We start from the raw sequence: 14,452 nt of genomic DNA on the forward strand, positions 1-14,452 counted from the left end.
AATGTGAACCCAGCCTTAGTGACACTGGCGACGGGGGGTGATCACGGGGTTAAACCTTTATTGGGGGGGTTAGGGGGGCACATTAGAACTAAAGGGGGCTAACCCTAACTGCCCTAACAGTGATTACAGTCACAAATGACACCAATGCAAAAAAATAAAAAATGCAATTGGTGTCACTGTGACTGGGGGGGGGCAGGGGTAATTGGGGGGGTGATCGGGGGGTAAAGGGGGGGTGTGAGTGTGCCTGGCATGTTCTACTGTACGTGTGGTGTGTTGGTGCAACTCACCGATCCTCTCTCCTCGGTGCCGGAACGAAAAATACCGACACGGAGGAGAGATCACATCACTTCCTCTCCTGTGAGGAGAGGAAGTGATGTCACGGAGCATTTCTATTCGTCGGGAGCGATCGCGAGGGGGTGGCCATGAATGAATGGCTGCCCCCTCATCCCGTATCGCTCCCGAACGAATGCCGACCGCCGCAGGCACCGGGGGGGGGCCCGATCGGGCCCCCCACCCGCGGGAAGGCAGGGACTTATATATACGCCCATATGCCTGCCCGTGCCATTCTGCCGACGTATATCGTCGTGCGGCGGTCGGCAAGTGGTTAAAGAGGAGCTGCACCTTAAAAAAAATATTAAAAATCAGCAGCTACAAATACTGCAGCTGCTGACTTTTAATAAATGGACACTTACCTTTTTCAGGGTCCAGCAATGTCGGCAGCAGATGACCAGCATTCGCTCGTCTCCCAGCTGCCCCCCGCCACCATCCTCTGTCAGGGAATCAGGAAGAGAAGCGGCTTCACTGCCTGGTTCCCTACTGCGCATGCGCGAGTCATGCTGCGTGTCTCCACTGGTCCCCACTGTGTCCTGGGAACTGTGTGATTCCCAGAACACAACGGGGGGGGGGGGGGGCATCTGCGGCTAGTTGCATTATACAGCTGGATTATACAGGTATCTGCACCCCCTCCCCCTTGAAAGGTGCCAATTGTGGCACCGGAGGGGTGGAGGGTTCCGATGAGTGGACCTTCCTCTTTAGGGTGGAGGTCCGCTTTAAGAATTACTGTATAGATTAAAGTAACACTTTATTTTCCAAAAATAATCCATACACATATACTACTTACTGATCCTGTAATTTATTTTTTTCATGGCATTGTTTATTACTGTGTTTTTCTGCCTCTTGTAATGCCCTCTGTAAGATCCTAGACCCCTCGTTTTTCCCTTCACTTTTGATTGTTTGGAACTGCTCTATGCACACTACCAGGGCCGCTGATAGGGCAGTACAACCAGCCCTGTTGTACCGGGCCCGGCCAGCAGGGGGGGCCCGAGCAGCTTTTAACTTCTAGCTAAAAAAAAAAAAAAAAAAAAAAAAAAAAAAACGAAATAACTATATTAACCTGCACCCACTTGATTACTAACATATATAAGGAATATATATTCATTTCCTGGGCCCCATCAGGTTACCAGAGGGGCCCAGGAGGTGAAAGCAGAAGAGGGACTTTTTTTCTATTTTCGGGTGCAGGGATACAATGCTGTGCCGCATGCTGTTCTCAGTATACCTGCACAAACTAAAGTTCTTCCTGCTCACTGTATGCCTCTCCGGCGGATGGATATTACTGTTATACGGCTCCCTTCATCCAGTAAGTGCTGCAGCTTGAGGGACTTATCACTGGGACGGCTGAGACAGACAGAGCAGCAGGAGTAATCTGGACAATGGCAGTGGTGCACAGGCAAGCAGTCCCCTGCACACACACACACACACTGACAGGTCACACTATTGTAGCATGTGCAGTCCCTAGACTCTGTGTGCTCATGGTTATTATCATTATGATGATCAGGGCACAGTAGGTGCTGTATGGCTCTGTCAGTGTAACATGACTGTGTGGTGCTGACTTTCCTGATATATGACTGTACTGTGTGTTACAGACTATAACTCAGCACAGCCATAACAAAGTCAGCATCACACAGACATGTTACACTGACAGAGCCACACAGCACCTGCTGTGCTCTGATCATCATAATGATAATGACCATGAGCACATAGTGAGATGCTACTTTTACACATGTGATGGGGGAAGGGACAGTAAAAATACATAGCCAAGCTGCATTTTTAACACCCCCAAACCACTCTCCTTTCATAACCTTTCACCCAAGCTTTGCAATTAGGTCCTTTTTCATGCAGACCTGATTGAAAGCTCCGTATGAAGACACAAACTGAATGGGCACAGATGTCAAAACACTGACATCTCTCCCATTCAGATGCAGTTATGATTGGTGGGGCGCTGTAAATGTTAAATGTTCCAGCTCCTGCCTCCTGCCCTGACAGCGTGGAGGCAGGGGTGGGGTTATGGGCGGAGCCAGGATGGGTTGTGGGCGGGGTCAATGGGGCCCCGTCAGGTAGGCTGTATGGGGCCCCATGATTTCTAACAGCGGCCCTGCACACTACCAATCACATAGTCCATAGTTTCTAATCAATCTCGGGAGCAAAAAAAGAAAGTGTAGCTACTGGACTACTAAAGGACAGCAGAAGTAGCAAGCGCTCAGGGGCCCATGGGCATAAGTGAATCTGCTACTGATTCAAGAATATTGTTTTTCCCCTAATCGAACCAATGAAATCAAGTTAATGTTGTGTTTAACTGACTTCTTGCCCTGAGATAGGCTTTTGTATGTATGGTGGATGTTAATAATGAGGGTATTTAAAACTGTGAGGAAGGCAAAGGAGATATATTAGCCACTAGAAAGATTCCAGCAGCAATTTTCCAGGTGGGTTAGCAAACAAAAACTGACTTCTGACTGTCTTTTTCTATTTTCAGTAGTTTGTAGCACTCTTTAATGGTTCCATCTGAGTTGTTGCCATAGAAATGGTTTGTCATTCATTATCCCTGGAGAGAGGATATATTTTAGAAGGATATATAGAGTAGAAATGGTGGCACAGGGGGAGTGGCCTGGTGCTTCATGGAGTAGGATGCTTGAATTAATCTGTGACCCTACAATCTCCTGCTCTGCTTGCTGTGTCCCCTGTGGAACACACAACCTTTCCCACCATGTCACCGCTGAAAAAAATTACAGAAATTGGCTCCAAACTGGATCACTTTCGGCAGCAAGGTAAGAAGGCCTCTGGAGAAGATGGCAGTGCCTCGGCTGGGGAGACATAACCATGGGAAATAACACAGAAAAAGTGCTGGAAACTATTTCATCCTGCCAGACTGCACTTACTATGAAGATAGAGGAGATAAAGGTAGACATCTCCCTTATTCATCAAGACCTCAAAAAACTTACCTCAGACCGCCTCCAGCTACAACTTGGGGGAAGGGCAATACCCCGTTTGGGAACGTCAAGGTCACTGTATTCCCTGACTTCCCAGCAAAGGTGCAGCGCAAATGCAAAAACTTCTACAAAGCCAAAAGACGCCACAGGATACAACACCTTAAATATTCCATGTTGTTCTCAGGTGATAACCGGGTCCACTTTTTTATAGATCCTAAGGCTGTCCTGACCTGGGTGGGACACAGAAATGGTGGCATAGTGAAGAATCTGAAGGAGGAGGAAGTCTTTCTCAAGGGAGATAACATTTTGAAACCAAAAATGTTAATGGCTAAAATTTGAGCTCCACTATAGGGGAGTCGGGCTTCCCTGGCTGGGCATGGGGTTGAAGAGTTACATTTCTTCTCCTAATTATTTCGCCAAATGGTGATTCTAGAGCAGGGATCCTCAAACTACGACCCTCCAGCTGTTGTGAAACTACACATCCCATGAGGCATTGTAAAACTCTGACATTCACAGACATGACCAGGCATGATGGGAATTGTAGTTCCTAAACAACTGGAGAACTGTAGTTTGAGGACCCATGTTCTAGAGACTGTGTAAACATTTGTTTCTTCCCATAAAGTATAATTATGGGAAAAAAAAGATGTACAACCCTGATCACATTAAAACCTGTTTCTAAGTAAAGCTTCATTTACTAAGCAAGAACAACCAGTAGTGAGTCTTCCTTGATAGAGGGGGGAAGAAGAAAAGTTGAGAACAATGTTTACCTTGCTGGTTGTGATAATCTCAAGAGGTAGGGGACTGAGACTTCAGGGGTTTGCCTCTGGTACTTCCCAGTGTTTGTAGTATCAACCAGAGAGAACAGACCTTCCAGTGTGTCTCTAAGTGCTGAGGTTGAGGGGAAAGAATTGTAACCATCGCCAACAGGAGTATGGGCAGCTAAGGTTGATCTGGAAAGGCTTAGGCTGTCAGTGTCTGAAAGTAGCTGCTAAGCCCTGTGTACCATGGTAGGTATCTGAATCCAGGCTACTAATATAAGAAGAGACACATTGGCAGCAATGGTGTGGAGCAGAGGTGGAGCACCCTCTTACCCCCTTAGGTGTAGGACCCCCCCCCCCCCCAATCCCAGCAAGTTACTAGATTTTGCACTTGGTGAAATGTTTAAAATTTCTCATAAAAGCAGTGCAGTTACCGTTGTTTTACTCAAAATAACGCAGAATAAGTAAAAGCTAGTAGGTAAAAAGGAATCAAAGACTTCACCTGTTCTCCTGCAGAATAGGGGATATTCATTCCCAGCTGTGTTATCAGAGTAAGACGCCCTTGGTATTTACGGTCAACATGATATCAGTGTTTTCTGATAAGTACTTTGAAAAGCAAGATAGCACAACATTTTCCGATAATACTATATTTAGACTGCCAACAGTGATTAAAACAGTAATGCCCCGTAAACACGATCGGATTTTCAGACAACAAATGTTGGATGTGAGCTTGTTCATGCATGCTCGGAATCAAGCAAAAGGAGCCGCACTGGCTATTGAACTTCCTTTTTCTTGGCTCATAGTACATCTTGTACGTCACCACCTTCCCACGTTCGTAATTGTTGGCCAACATTTGTGTGACGGTGTGTATGCAAGACAAGTTGGAGCCAACAACCTTCAAACAAAAATCCACGGTTTTGTTGTCGGAAAGTCCGATCTTGTGTACGGGGCATAAGAAAAGGCAATTTTTTTTTACATTAGGTAGATTCAAGCCTCTGTTTGTACTGGTGACCATTTGCACCTAGACAGAAAGGGGAGATCCCAAATTATGCCAGCAGAGCAGGAGGTAGGCATAAATCATCCAAGAGGATCATTGTTCAAGTGGGTTGCTGATTGGCCAACTCTGCCTGAATGCCAATTCCTTATCACTTTTGGCAGAGACCACATGACCAGATGTTGCCTATAGGACCCTTTTTTCAGATATGTATTTCTGTTTCAATCATTTTTTATTTTTTAAAAACAAAAACAAAGAAAGAAGATAATTTGGTAGAGCAGCAAAGCATCCTTGCACGCTCCAAACATGTAACAAAAGAAACATATAAATGTGAGGCTTAGTAGGAACTAGTAAAGACCATAACACACAGGTTAGATCTGCCATGAGGCCCCCTGACACACATAAACTTGTGTATAAGGAAAGACAGTAACTGATTATAAACTACATATAAAGCATTTGAACATGATAAACTCTGTGAGGCAACCATCCGGCTAACCACCTAGTGAATCTTGAGATAAGTATTTCAACCCTGTTATTTCCTATTTACCAGTCCTACGAAGTCTGCCGTTTTTTTTTTTTAACAATGAATTCTGGAGAAAACAAAAATCCTTCCTGCCAGTAGGGCTGCCTTTAAAAGCCAGGACTTAATTCTTACTTACATTTAGGGTACCTAAAAAAAGCAATTTTTCTTACCCAATGACATATGCCTCCCCGACGTCATTAAAATATGGGGGGGGGTTTAGTGTGGTTTAGTCAGGGAGCTCCTCTCCAAATTCCTTGTCAGGAGTAGCTACTGTAGATAATTACTAGGGATCCATTGACTTCTCCTTAAGTTTGACCTGGTTGTACTTTCCTCTTCTACCACCAGGTGGCCAGGGACTTGGAGGTATTAGATTGAGAAGGACAACTCAAGGTCAGGTTATAGGTATATGGGGTATCTCAAGCAATGGGCAGGGATTTTGTTAAATCCCTTGGCCTGCTGGGAGAGCCTATATATTCGGTGAGGTCAGGTGTGCTGTCCGCCCTGGGCTGCTAGGCCAGAGATTGAGCCTATCCCAGGGGCATCGGGCTGCCAGTCTGTGTGAGGGCCTATTCAGAAGAAAGAGGGCAGTGCAGGGTTGGGACTGCGGCTTGCAGTCCAACCAAAAGTGACGGTTCTGCCAGCCGGAGAACCTGTCATGGTTGGAGGTAGAAGGGAAGCTGCCGCCACTAAGGGACAAATCGCCTTTACCAGGAACCACAGTGACTAACTGAAGCAAGTATCGGAGCAGTATTCTGGTGGTGATCTAGTCAGGGACCCAACCAGTGGAGGTGACGCTTGCAGAGAAGCCTTGTGTGCCAAGCTAGGGACCGAGCCAGTCAGCAGGGGTGAAGCTTGAAGGTATCTGAAGTGCCAAGTATGGACCCAGCAGGGAAGAGTGGATGACGCTTGAGGGAGATACCACCACAAAAGCCTTGAGGAGCTCACGGGATTCAGAGTCAGCGAATCAGATGGTCCAATGAGAGACCAGGAGCTCAAGGAGCTGAAGAACTACAAGGTGAAGTTGTAGTACAGCTAAGAGAACTGTTACTTTGAGTTAGGAACTGTTTAAGTGCTGTTGCCATAGGAGATAGCACATGCAGAAGTGGCACCTTGCTGGGGCCCCTCCCTGTACAGTTGTCCTCTTGTTGAAGTCTCGGAGTCTGCCATCTGAAATTGCAACTACTTAAGGGTGTCCTGACCCTAACCCTCTTTCCCTTGCAAAATATAAAAAGGACTGTTTTACATCCAAGAAGTGTCTGGTGCCCAATGAGAGAATTCTCATTAGACTGGAAGAGGTCAGAGATTCTGCTACAAGTATAACTAAAGGCAAAACTTTTTTTTTAGTTTTGGATAGAGTGGAGAGGAATTAGAACACCTACCAGTTTTTATTTCTGTCTGTGTAGCCGTTAGGAAGAGTCACCCCCTCTATTTGTCCTCTTTACCATTATCATTGAAAGTAAAAGAACATTCCAAATTTTGGGTTGTCCACAAAAATCTTCTAATGGGGACACTAGCTCTGATGACCTGGGGTTCCCCAAGAAATTCCCTTAAATAGCAGGGATTTCCACTTGCTTCCTGTTTTAGCCATCCTTTACCATGCATTAACATATGAAACCATGACCTATTCTTATAATATAAAAATTATTGGTAACATAACTTATTTATGGGAACATTATACTTCATATTAGAAAAAAGATGGAATATGCAGTATATATCAGAAATTACAAAGGAATTATGTGACCATATGCATTGCCTTGAAAAAGCATTCATACCCCTTGAAATTTTCCACATTTTATCATGTTAGGGCCGGTTCACACAGCGAGGCGAGGCGAGGCGACACGGCTCGCCTCGCCTCGCTCCCGCAAGTTGCCCCCATTCAGTACTATGGAACCGTTCTGAGAGGAGCGACTCGAGTCGCTCCGACTCAGAAAAAAGGTTCCTGTACTACTTCTGGGCGACTTCGGGGGTGACTTGCATTGACTTCTATACAGAAGTCCTCTGCAAGTCGCCGCTGAGCTCCCCGCAGGTCGCGGCGAGGTAAGTCGGAGACGCCTCGCCGCGCCTCGCTGTGTGAACCGGCCCTAACAATCAAAATGTAAATGTATTTTTTGGGGATTTTATGTGATAGACCAACACAAAGTGGTACATAATTGTGAAGTGGAAGGAAAATGAAAAATGGTTTGCAACATTTTTTACAAATAAATATGTGAAAAGTGTGAAACTAAATAACTAGATTAATGAATCTAAATGAAACAAAACTATTTTTTTGTCATGCACATGTCTATTTGTAATTGTAAATTAAGAAATGTTGTTAAGAAATTACTTGTTAAAATTGAAATTTTGTGAAAAAAACAACAAATTTTATTAAATGTCATAATTTTCTAAAAAACATTGACAAAAATCTCACCCTGCCTCTTAATAAATACAGTGGACTGTCTATGTTTCTAAAAGGGGTCATTTGGGGGTGTAGAGGGTTAGCCTGGGGCAGGGTTTAGAGGGGGTTAATTGAAGAAGGCAGTTACTTCCCCTTCAGACCTGCTTATGGTCAGGTAGGCTGAAAGTGTCAGTGTGGAGCTGTTAAGTAGGAGAGAGAGACTCAGCAGCACACTGTGTGGAAACGTCCATTGCTGGATGGTGTACCCGCTGGGTGAACTTAAACCACAAAAAGACTGTAGCTCTGTTTGGAGCCATGAACTGTTACCTCTAAGCCTGTGGGCTGATGAACTGTGAGCTGTACCTGTGTGATAAGACAAGTCTGTCTGCTCTTATGTTTTTTTGCTGTTTTGCTGAATAAAAGCCACTTTTATTTTACTGGACTGCCTCTGAGACAGCTCTTCACCCCTCTGATCCCCTACAATTGGTGGAGCGTGCATTGGGCAGTTTGACGGGTCTAGTCTAATCCCATGTCCTGGGTTAAAGCTGCACAAACAGTGAAATCTTCTGAACAAGCCATGGAGGATGTGGATAAGCAGCTGGTACTGGCTAATACACAAGCACAGGCCTGCCATCAGGAGGTCCCGGCTCGGCAGGAGCAGATCCTGATGCAGACAGTCGCTGTACAACAGGAAACAAATCGCTTACTGAGTGAACAGATAGTGGGATTACAAAAGATGGTGACCCAGCAGGCTGAAATAATGAAAAGTGACCCCGCTGTTAAGAGTGACCCCCGGAAGGCAGTGCAGCGGACACTGCAAAAGATGACGGCCTTAGACAACGTGGAAGCATACCTAGCTATGTTTGAACGGGTTGCAGCAAGGGAGGGTCTGCCTGATAAAGACTGGGCAGATGTACTGGCTCCTTTCCTGACCGCAGACCCCCAACAAGCATACTGTGACTTGGCCCCTGGCTCAGCATGCGATTATAAGCTCCTGAAAGCAGAAATCTTAGCAAGGCTGGGAGTGACTGTCGCTTTAAGGGCGAACAGAGTCCATGACTGGCGCTTTGACAAGGCTAAGCCTGCCCATGCACAGCTCTACCACCTGATGCACTTGTTCCAAGTTTGGCAGAAACCTGAGGAAAAGACACCAACTCAGATTGTGGAAAGAGTCGCACTCTATCATTTCCTGCATGGACTACCCAGGGAGCTCCACCGATGGGTGGCTCAGTCTGAGCCTCAGTCCTTGGATGAGATGGCTACAGTTGTTGAGCTCTACAGTTGTGCGGAAAAGTTCCAGGAGAGTTCCTCTGTCACAAGAGAGCTGGTCTATTTCAAAGAAGTGCATTACAGCACTAGTGTGCCTCCCGGGGATCGCATAGTGGCTGCTCAGAGGGATAATACAACTACCAGGAGCACCCCAGGACCTAAGCTTCCAGGGAACCGACAGGGGGAACCCCCGTGAGGTTCACTATTGGTCCTTCCATCAACTGGGTCATCTGACGGCCCAGTGCTCAAGTCGGGAAGACTTTGGCACCACCAGGGAACAAGCCACGGTCTTAAACGGTGAACCACAGCAGCACCCTGGGGCGGACGTGAAGTTCCTCCATTTTGCTGTGAATCATGACTTGTTGTACCGAGTAACTAAGGTCAATCAAGAAGTGTTGGAACAACTGGTGGTGCCCAAACCTTTTAGGTCTAAGGTTTTGCATTTGGCTCATAGTCATGTACTTGGGGGTCACCTTGGAGCTGCTCAAACTCAGGAACGGGTTTTACATAATTTTTTTTGGCCCAGGGTATATCGAGAAATTAAGGACTACTGTGAGTCCTGCCCTACCTGTCAAAGAACCGCTCCAATACCCCATTTTCGCAGTCCGCTGGTACCGCTTCCAATTATCGAGGTTCCCTTTGATCGCATAGCCATGGACTTGGTGGGCCTTACCTAAGTCAGCTAGGGGACACCAATACATTTTAGTTGTCCTCGACTATGCCACCAGGTATCCGGAAGCGGTCCCTTTAAGAAATTGCTCATCCAAGGTCATCGCACAGGAGTTGTTTCAGATGTTCATGAGAACAGGGCTCCCATTCGAGATCTTGACAGACCAAGGTACCCCGTTCATGTCAAAAGTGATGAAGGAACTCTGTAACCTTTTTAAGATTAAACACTTGTTGAATTCAGTGTATCACCCACAAACTGATGGGTTAGTGGAGCAGTTCAACAAAACCTTAAAGGGAATGCTAAAGAAAGCAGTTGAGGAGGATGGTCGGGATTGGGATTGCTGGTTGCCTCCCTTGTTGTTTGCCATAAGAGAGGTACCCCAGGCCTCCACAGGGTTCTCCCCCTTTGAGCTGGTTTATGGGAGACACCCCCGTGGACTACTGGATATAATGAAAGAGACGTGGGAACAAGAAGCTTCCCCGTATCGGAGTGTGGTAGAACACGTGTCTCAAATGCAGGACCGAATAACAAAAGTTATGCCCATAGTACGGGAACATTTGCAGGCTGCGCAAAACGCCCAGAGTGGTGTATACAACCGATCTGCCAAGATTAGAGAGTTTAAATCTGGGGATCGAGTGCTGGTCTTAGTGCCAACCGTCGAGAGTAAGTTTCTTGCCAAGTGGCAAGGACCCTTTGAGATAGTTGAGAGGGTGGTCAAGGTCAACTATAAAGTCCATCAGCCCACCAAACATAAACCCTACCAGATTTACCACGTCAACTTGATCAAACCATGGAAAGATAGACAGGTTTTCACAGTCAGTCTGAAAGTCCCAGAAGACCCTGATGCTCAGATTAAGAAGGTAGGGATTGCAGAGGATCTCTCCCCTTCTCAAAAACAGGAGTCCTGGGAGTTTTTGCAGAGGAATCAAGACATTTATTTCAAACCTACCGGGCCTAACGTCGGTAATTGAACATAATGTCATTACAGACCCTGGCGTTCGAGTAAACCTCAAACCCTACCGCATACCCAAAGCTTGCCGGAATATTGTCTCGGCCAAGCTTAAGAGCATGTTGGACCTTGGGGTCATTGAGGAGTCTTTAAGTAGCGGGTCTAGCCTTATAGTCCTTGTACCCAAGCCGAATGGAACCTGGCGGTTCTGCAATGACTTTCTCAAGTTAAATGAAGTCGTCAAACCAGACGCGTATCCCATGCCCCGGGTCGATGAATTAATCGCGAGATTAGGACCGCCTCGGTACATCACCACTGTTGACTTGACCAAGGGATACTGGCAGATCCCGATTTCCCCAGAGGCTAAAGAAAAAACTGCTTTTGCCACACCCGAGGGCTTATGGCAGTATGCCCGAATGCCATTCGGGTTACATGGGGCCCCATCCACTTTCCAGAGGGCCATGGACTTCATTCTGAGACCTCATAAGGAATTCTCAGGAGCCTATCTTGATGACATTGTCATCTTTAGTAAGGACTGGGAGATTCACTTACGGAAAGGTCCAGTTGGTCTTGGATGCCCTTCGAAGGGCGGGGTTCACAGTGAACCCAGAAAAGAGCAAGGTTGGGTTGGAGGAGGCCCACTACCTGGGGTATGTTGTAGGCAGGGGTGTGATTAAGCCCCAACTAAACAAGGTGGAGGCTATTCAGAAATGGCGCCGTCCACTCACAAAGAAACAAGTGCGTTCTTTCCTTGGCATTGTGGGCTATTATAGGAGGTTTGTCCCCAACTTTGCCAGTCTAGCAGCACTTCTGACTGATCTAACGAAGGGAAAGAACGCAACTGTTGTTCAATGGAGTGCAGAAGCAGAAGCAGCGTTCTGCCGGTTTAAGCAAGCTTTGTGCCAGGAACCAGTGTTGGTAGCTCCCGACTTCCAAAAAGAGTTCCTGGTATAAACAGATGCCTCAAAATTGGGTCTGGGTGCAGTACTGTCCCAGATGATTGGGGGTAGGGGGGTAAGCACCCTGTTGTGTACTTGAGCCAGAAGCTCACACCAGCTGAGAGGAATTATTCCATTGTGGAAAGGGAGTGTCTCACAATAAAATGGGCTTTGGAGACACTCCGCTACTACTTGTTGGGCCGACCCTTCAGGTTAGTTTCAGATCATGCGCCCCTTAAGTGGATGGCCCAAAATGAAGATAAAAACTCCAGAATCACCCGGTGGTTCCTTGCTCTACAGGACTTCAGGTTTGTAGTGGTACATAGACCGGGAAAGGTACATCAGAATGCGGATGCCCTTTCCCGGGTCTACTGCCACTGGATTCGTGGTGTCCAGACCCCTGGCCTGGAACAGGGGAAGGATATGTAGAGGGTCAGCCTGGGGCAGGGTTAAGAGGGGGTTAACTGAAGAAGGCAGGTACTTCCCCTTCAGACCTGCTTATGGTCAGGTGTACTGAAAGTGTCAGTGTGGAGCTGTTGAGTAGGAGAGAGAGACACAGCAGCACGCTGTGTGGAAACGTCCATTGCTGGATTGTGTACCTGCTGGGTGAGCTTAAACCACAAAAAGACTGTAGCTCTGTTTGGAGCCATGAACTGTTACCTCTAAGCCTGTAGGCTGATGAACTGTGAGCTGTACCTGTGTGCACATCCGTGTGATAATACAAGTCTGTCCGCTCTTATGTTTTTTTGCTGTTTTTCTGTATAAAAGCCACTTTTATTTTACTGGACTGCCTCTGAGCAAGCTCTTCACCCCTCTGATCCCCTAGAGGGGGTATTCATGCTGTCCTGGCATTTTAGGGCCCCACGAAATGAGATAGGCAGTCGGTACATCAGGACTGTTTAATTTCTGAATTTCTTTCACATAGACTAAATAATATTCACTGATTTGTTATTTATTACCATAAAATGTAACAGAATACATTTTGGCCTTAATTTAAGAAGAAAGATTATTTATTTGCAAAATTTTACAGCAAAACTAAGAAATAAGTTTGGGGGGGGGGGGGGGGGGTTCAAATTCTTTGGCGTTGTTACATGTATATAGCAGAACAAATGTAAAAAATTTGATTAAGTACCATCAGAAGAAAGCTATATCTGTCTCAAAAAAATATATAAAATGTATTTGGGTACGGTGTTGCAAGACTGAGTAATTGTCATTCAAATTGTGACAGCACTGAAAACTAAAAAACGGCCTAGGTTTGAAAGGGGTGAAGCAGTGGGGGCTTTCAGTGGTTAGGAAATATATTTAAATGAAAATGATGTGCATGGAGTCCAGCTTTACACATTCCAATAGCCCCTTCCCCTCTAATGCCTAATCATCATAGGAACACTTGTGATGTGACATGTGTGTGTACATATTTTGCGAGATATAATGCAGCCACATGTGAACAAAGCGATTAAAACATTACCCGCAGGTACTGTTTATTACACCTAAAATATAATCATTCAATTTACCCATCATAACAACTATGTCATAACAATTAATTAAAAATGGCACAAAAAAAATTGCAGTATGTCATACACTGACACTAATTAACAATAGCAGTGCCTGTACTCATTGCTGAGAAGACCATTGGCTGATAACACAGTGCAATGTAGAAGGAAGTAGAAAAGAGCTGACAGGAAAGAAAAGAAAAGCAATCATCTGTCTGTACAGTACAGACCCTGCCAGCCCCACCTTTCCTCAGTTACCTGTTATAATGTTCTTAATGTCCTCAGGTAGCTGATTCATACTGAGCGGCTTCTACACAAAGCGATATCTGAAAGTCGTGCTAGCAGCAATGGAGCTTGTAGTATTTACTGTGTGTATGAAAACAGGGAAGTAACAGGCGACGAGGAAGAAAGAAAAGGCTTCAGTGTGTTTGCTGTATTTAAGGAAGTAACTGGACAAATCAGCCAGTTTGTCCTCTTCTCCTCCCCCAGGCCGAAAGCACACAATTGTGTAACAATATACTGCGTATTTTACTCATTGCAGAATCAGTTAAGGGCATGCTGTCAGTATAATGTTTTCTAACAATTAACCAAATGCATAGTGCTCTCTAAGGCTGGGTTCACACTGGAGCGATGCGGGAACGCCGCAAATCCGCAGCGTTTTCCCGCATCACGTGCCTCCCGCCGGCAGTTCACACTGCCCTATGCGGACTGCTGGGAGTGTCAGTGAAATGTTAATGACACCCCCAAATCAGTTCGCATATCGCAGTGCGATCTGCAAACTCGGACAGGAATCGGATCGCATGGTGTGAACACCCATGCGATCCGATTCTGCTGCGGACCAAAAAAAGGGTCCCGTGTGAGTTTGCGGCGGGTGCGATGCGAATTCAGCCATACTATCTGTATGGCTGAACTCGCATCGCACAGAGATCGGATGTGATTTGCACTGCAGTGCGGTGCGAATCACATCCGGGTCTCCCAGCCGCAGCGGTGTGAACCCAGCCTTAAAAGGAGAACCCAGACTCTTTCTAAAGGTGTAAACAATAATTACTGTAGCGCTCAAAAGGTGGATGACCCTCGTGGAGTCATTGCTTTTTACTTATACCACTGCTTGTTTTTATTGGAATTTTTGTAAGTCCCCCCCCCCCCCTTTTTTTTACTCTGTCATTCAGAGTTACACTATGTGCATCATGGATCACCTTAACATTTGATGTGGTCCTTCCGCAT

At 46.1% G+C, this 14,452-nt stretch overlaps 1 protein-coding gene across 1 annotated transcript in view; it reads right to left on the reverse strand.

The window, feature by feature from the left end:
- The window catches only part of SKAP2 (src kinase associated phosphoprotein 2), a 422,242-nt gene extending 408,577 nt beyond the window's left edge, over positions 1–13,665 (reverse strand). Inside the window, exon 1 of the mRNA XM_077491326.1 lies at positions 13,487–13,665. Coding sequence (XP_077347452.1) covers positions 13,487–13,526 — 40 coding nt within the window. The 5' untranslated portion in view covers positions 13,527–13,665. The remainder of the gene's footprint in view (positions 1–13,486) is intronic.
- Between the last annotated feature and the right edge of the window lie 787 nt (positions 13,666–14,452).

This window comes from Lithobates pipiens, unplaced genomic scaffold (assembly GCF_037356315.1).
Source record: "Lithobates pipiens isolate NorthernLeopardFrog02 unplaced genomic scaffold, aLitPip1_a1.2 Scaffold_19, whole genome shotgun sequence".
NCBI lineage: Eukaryota > Metazoa > Chordata > Amphibia > Anura > Ranidae > Lithobates > Lithobates pipiens.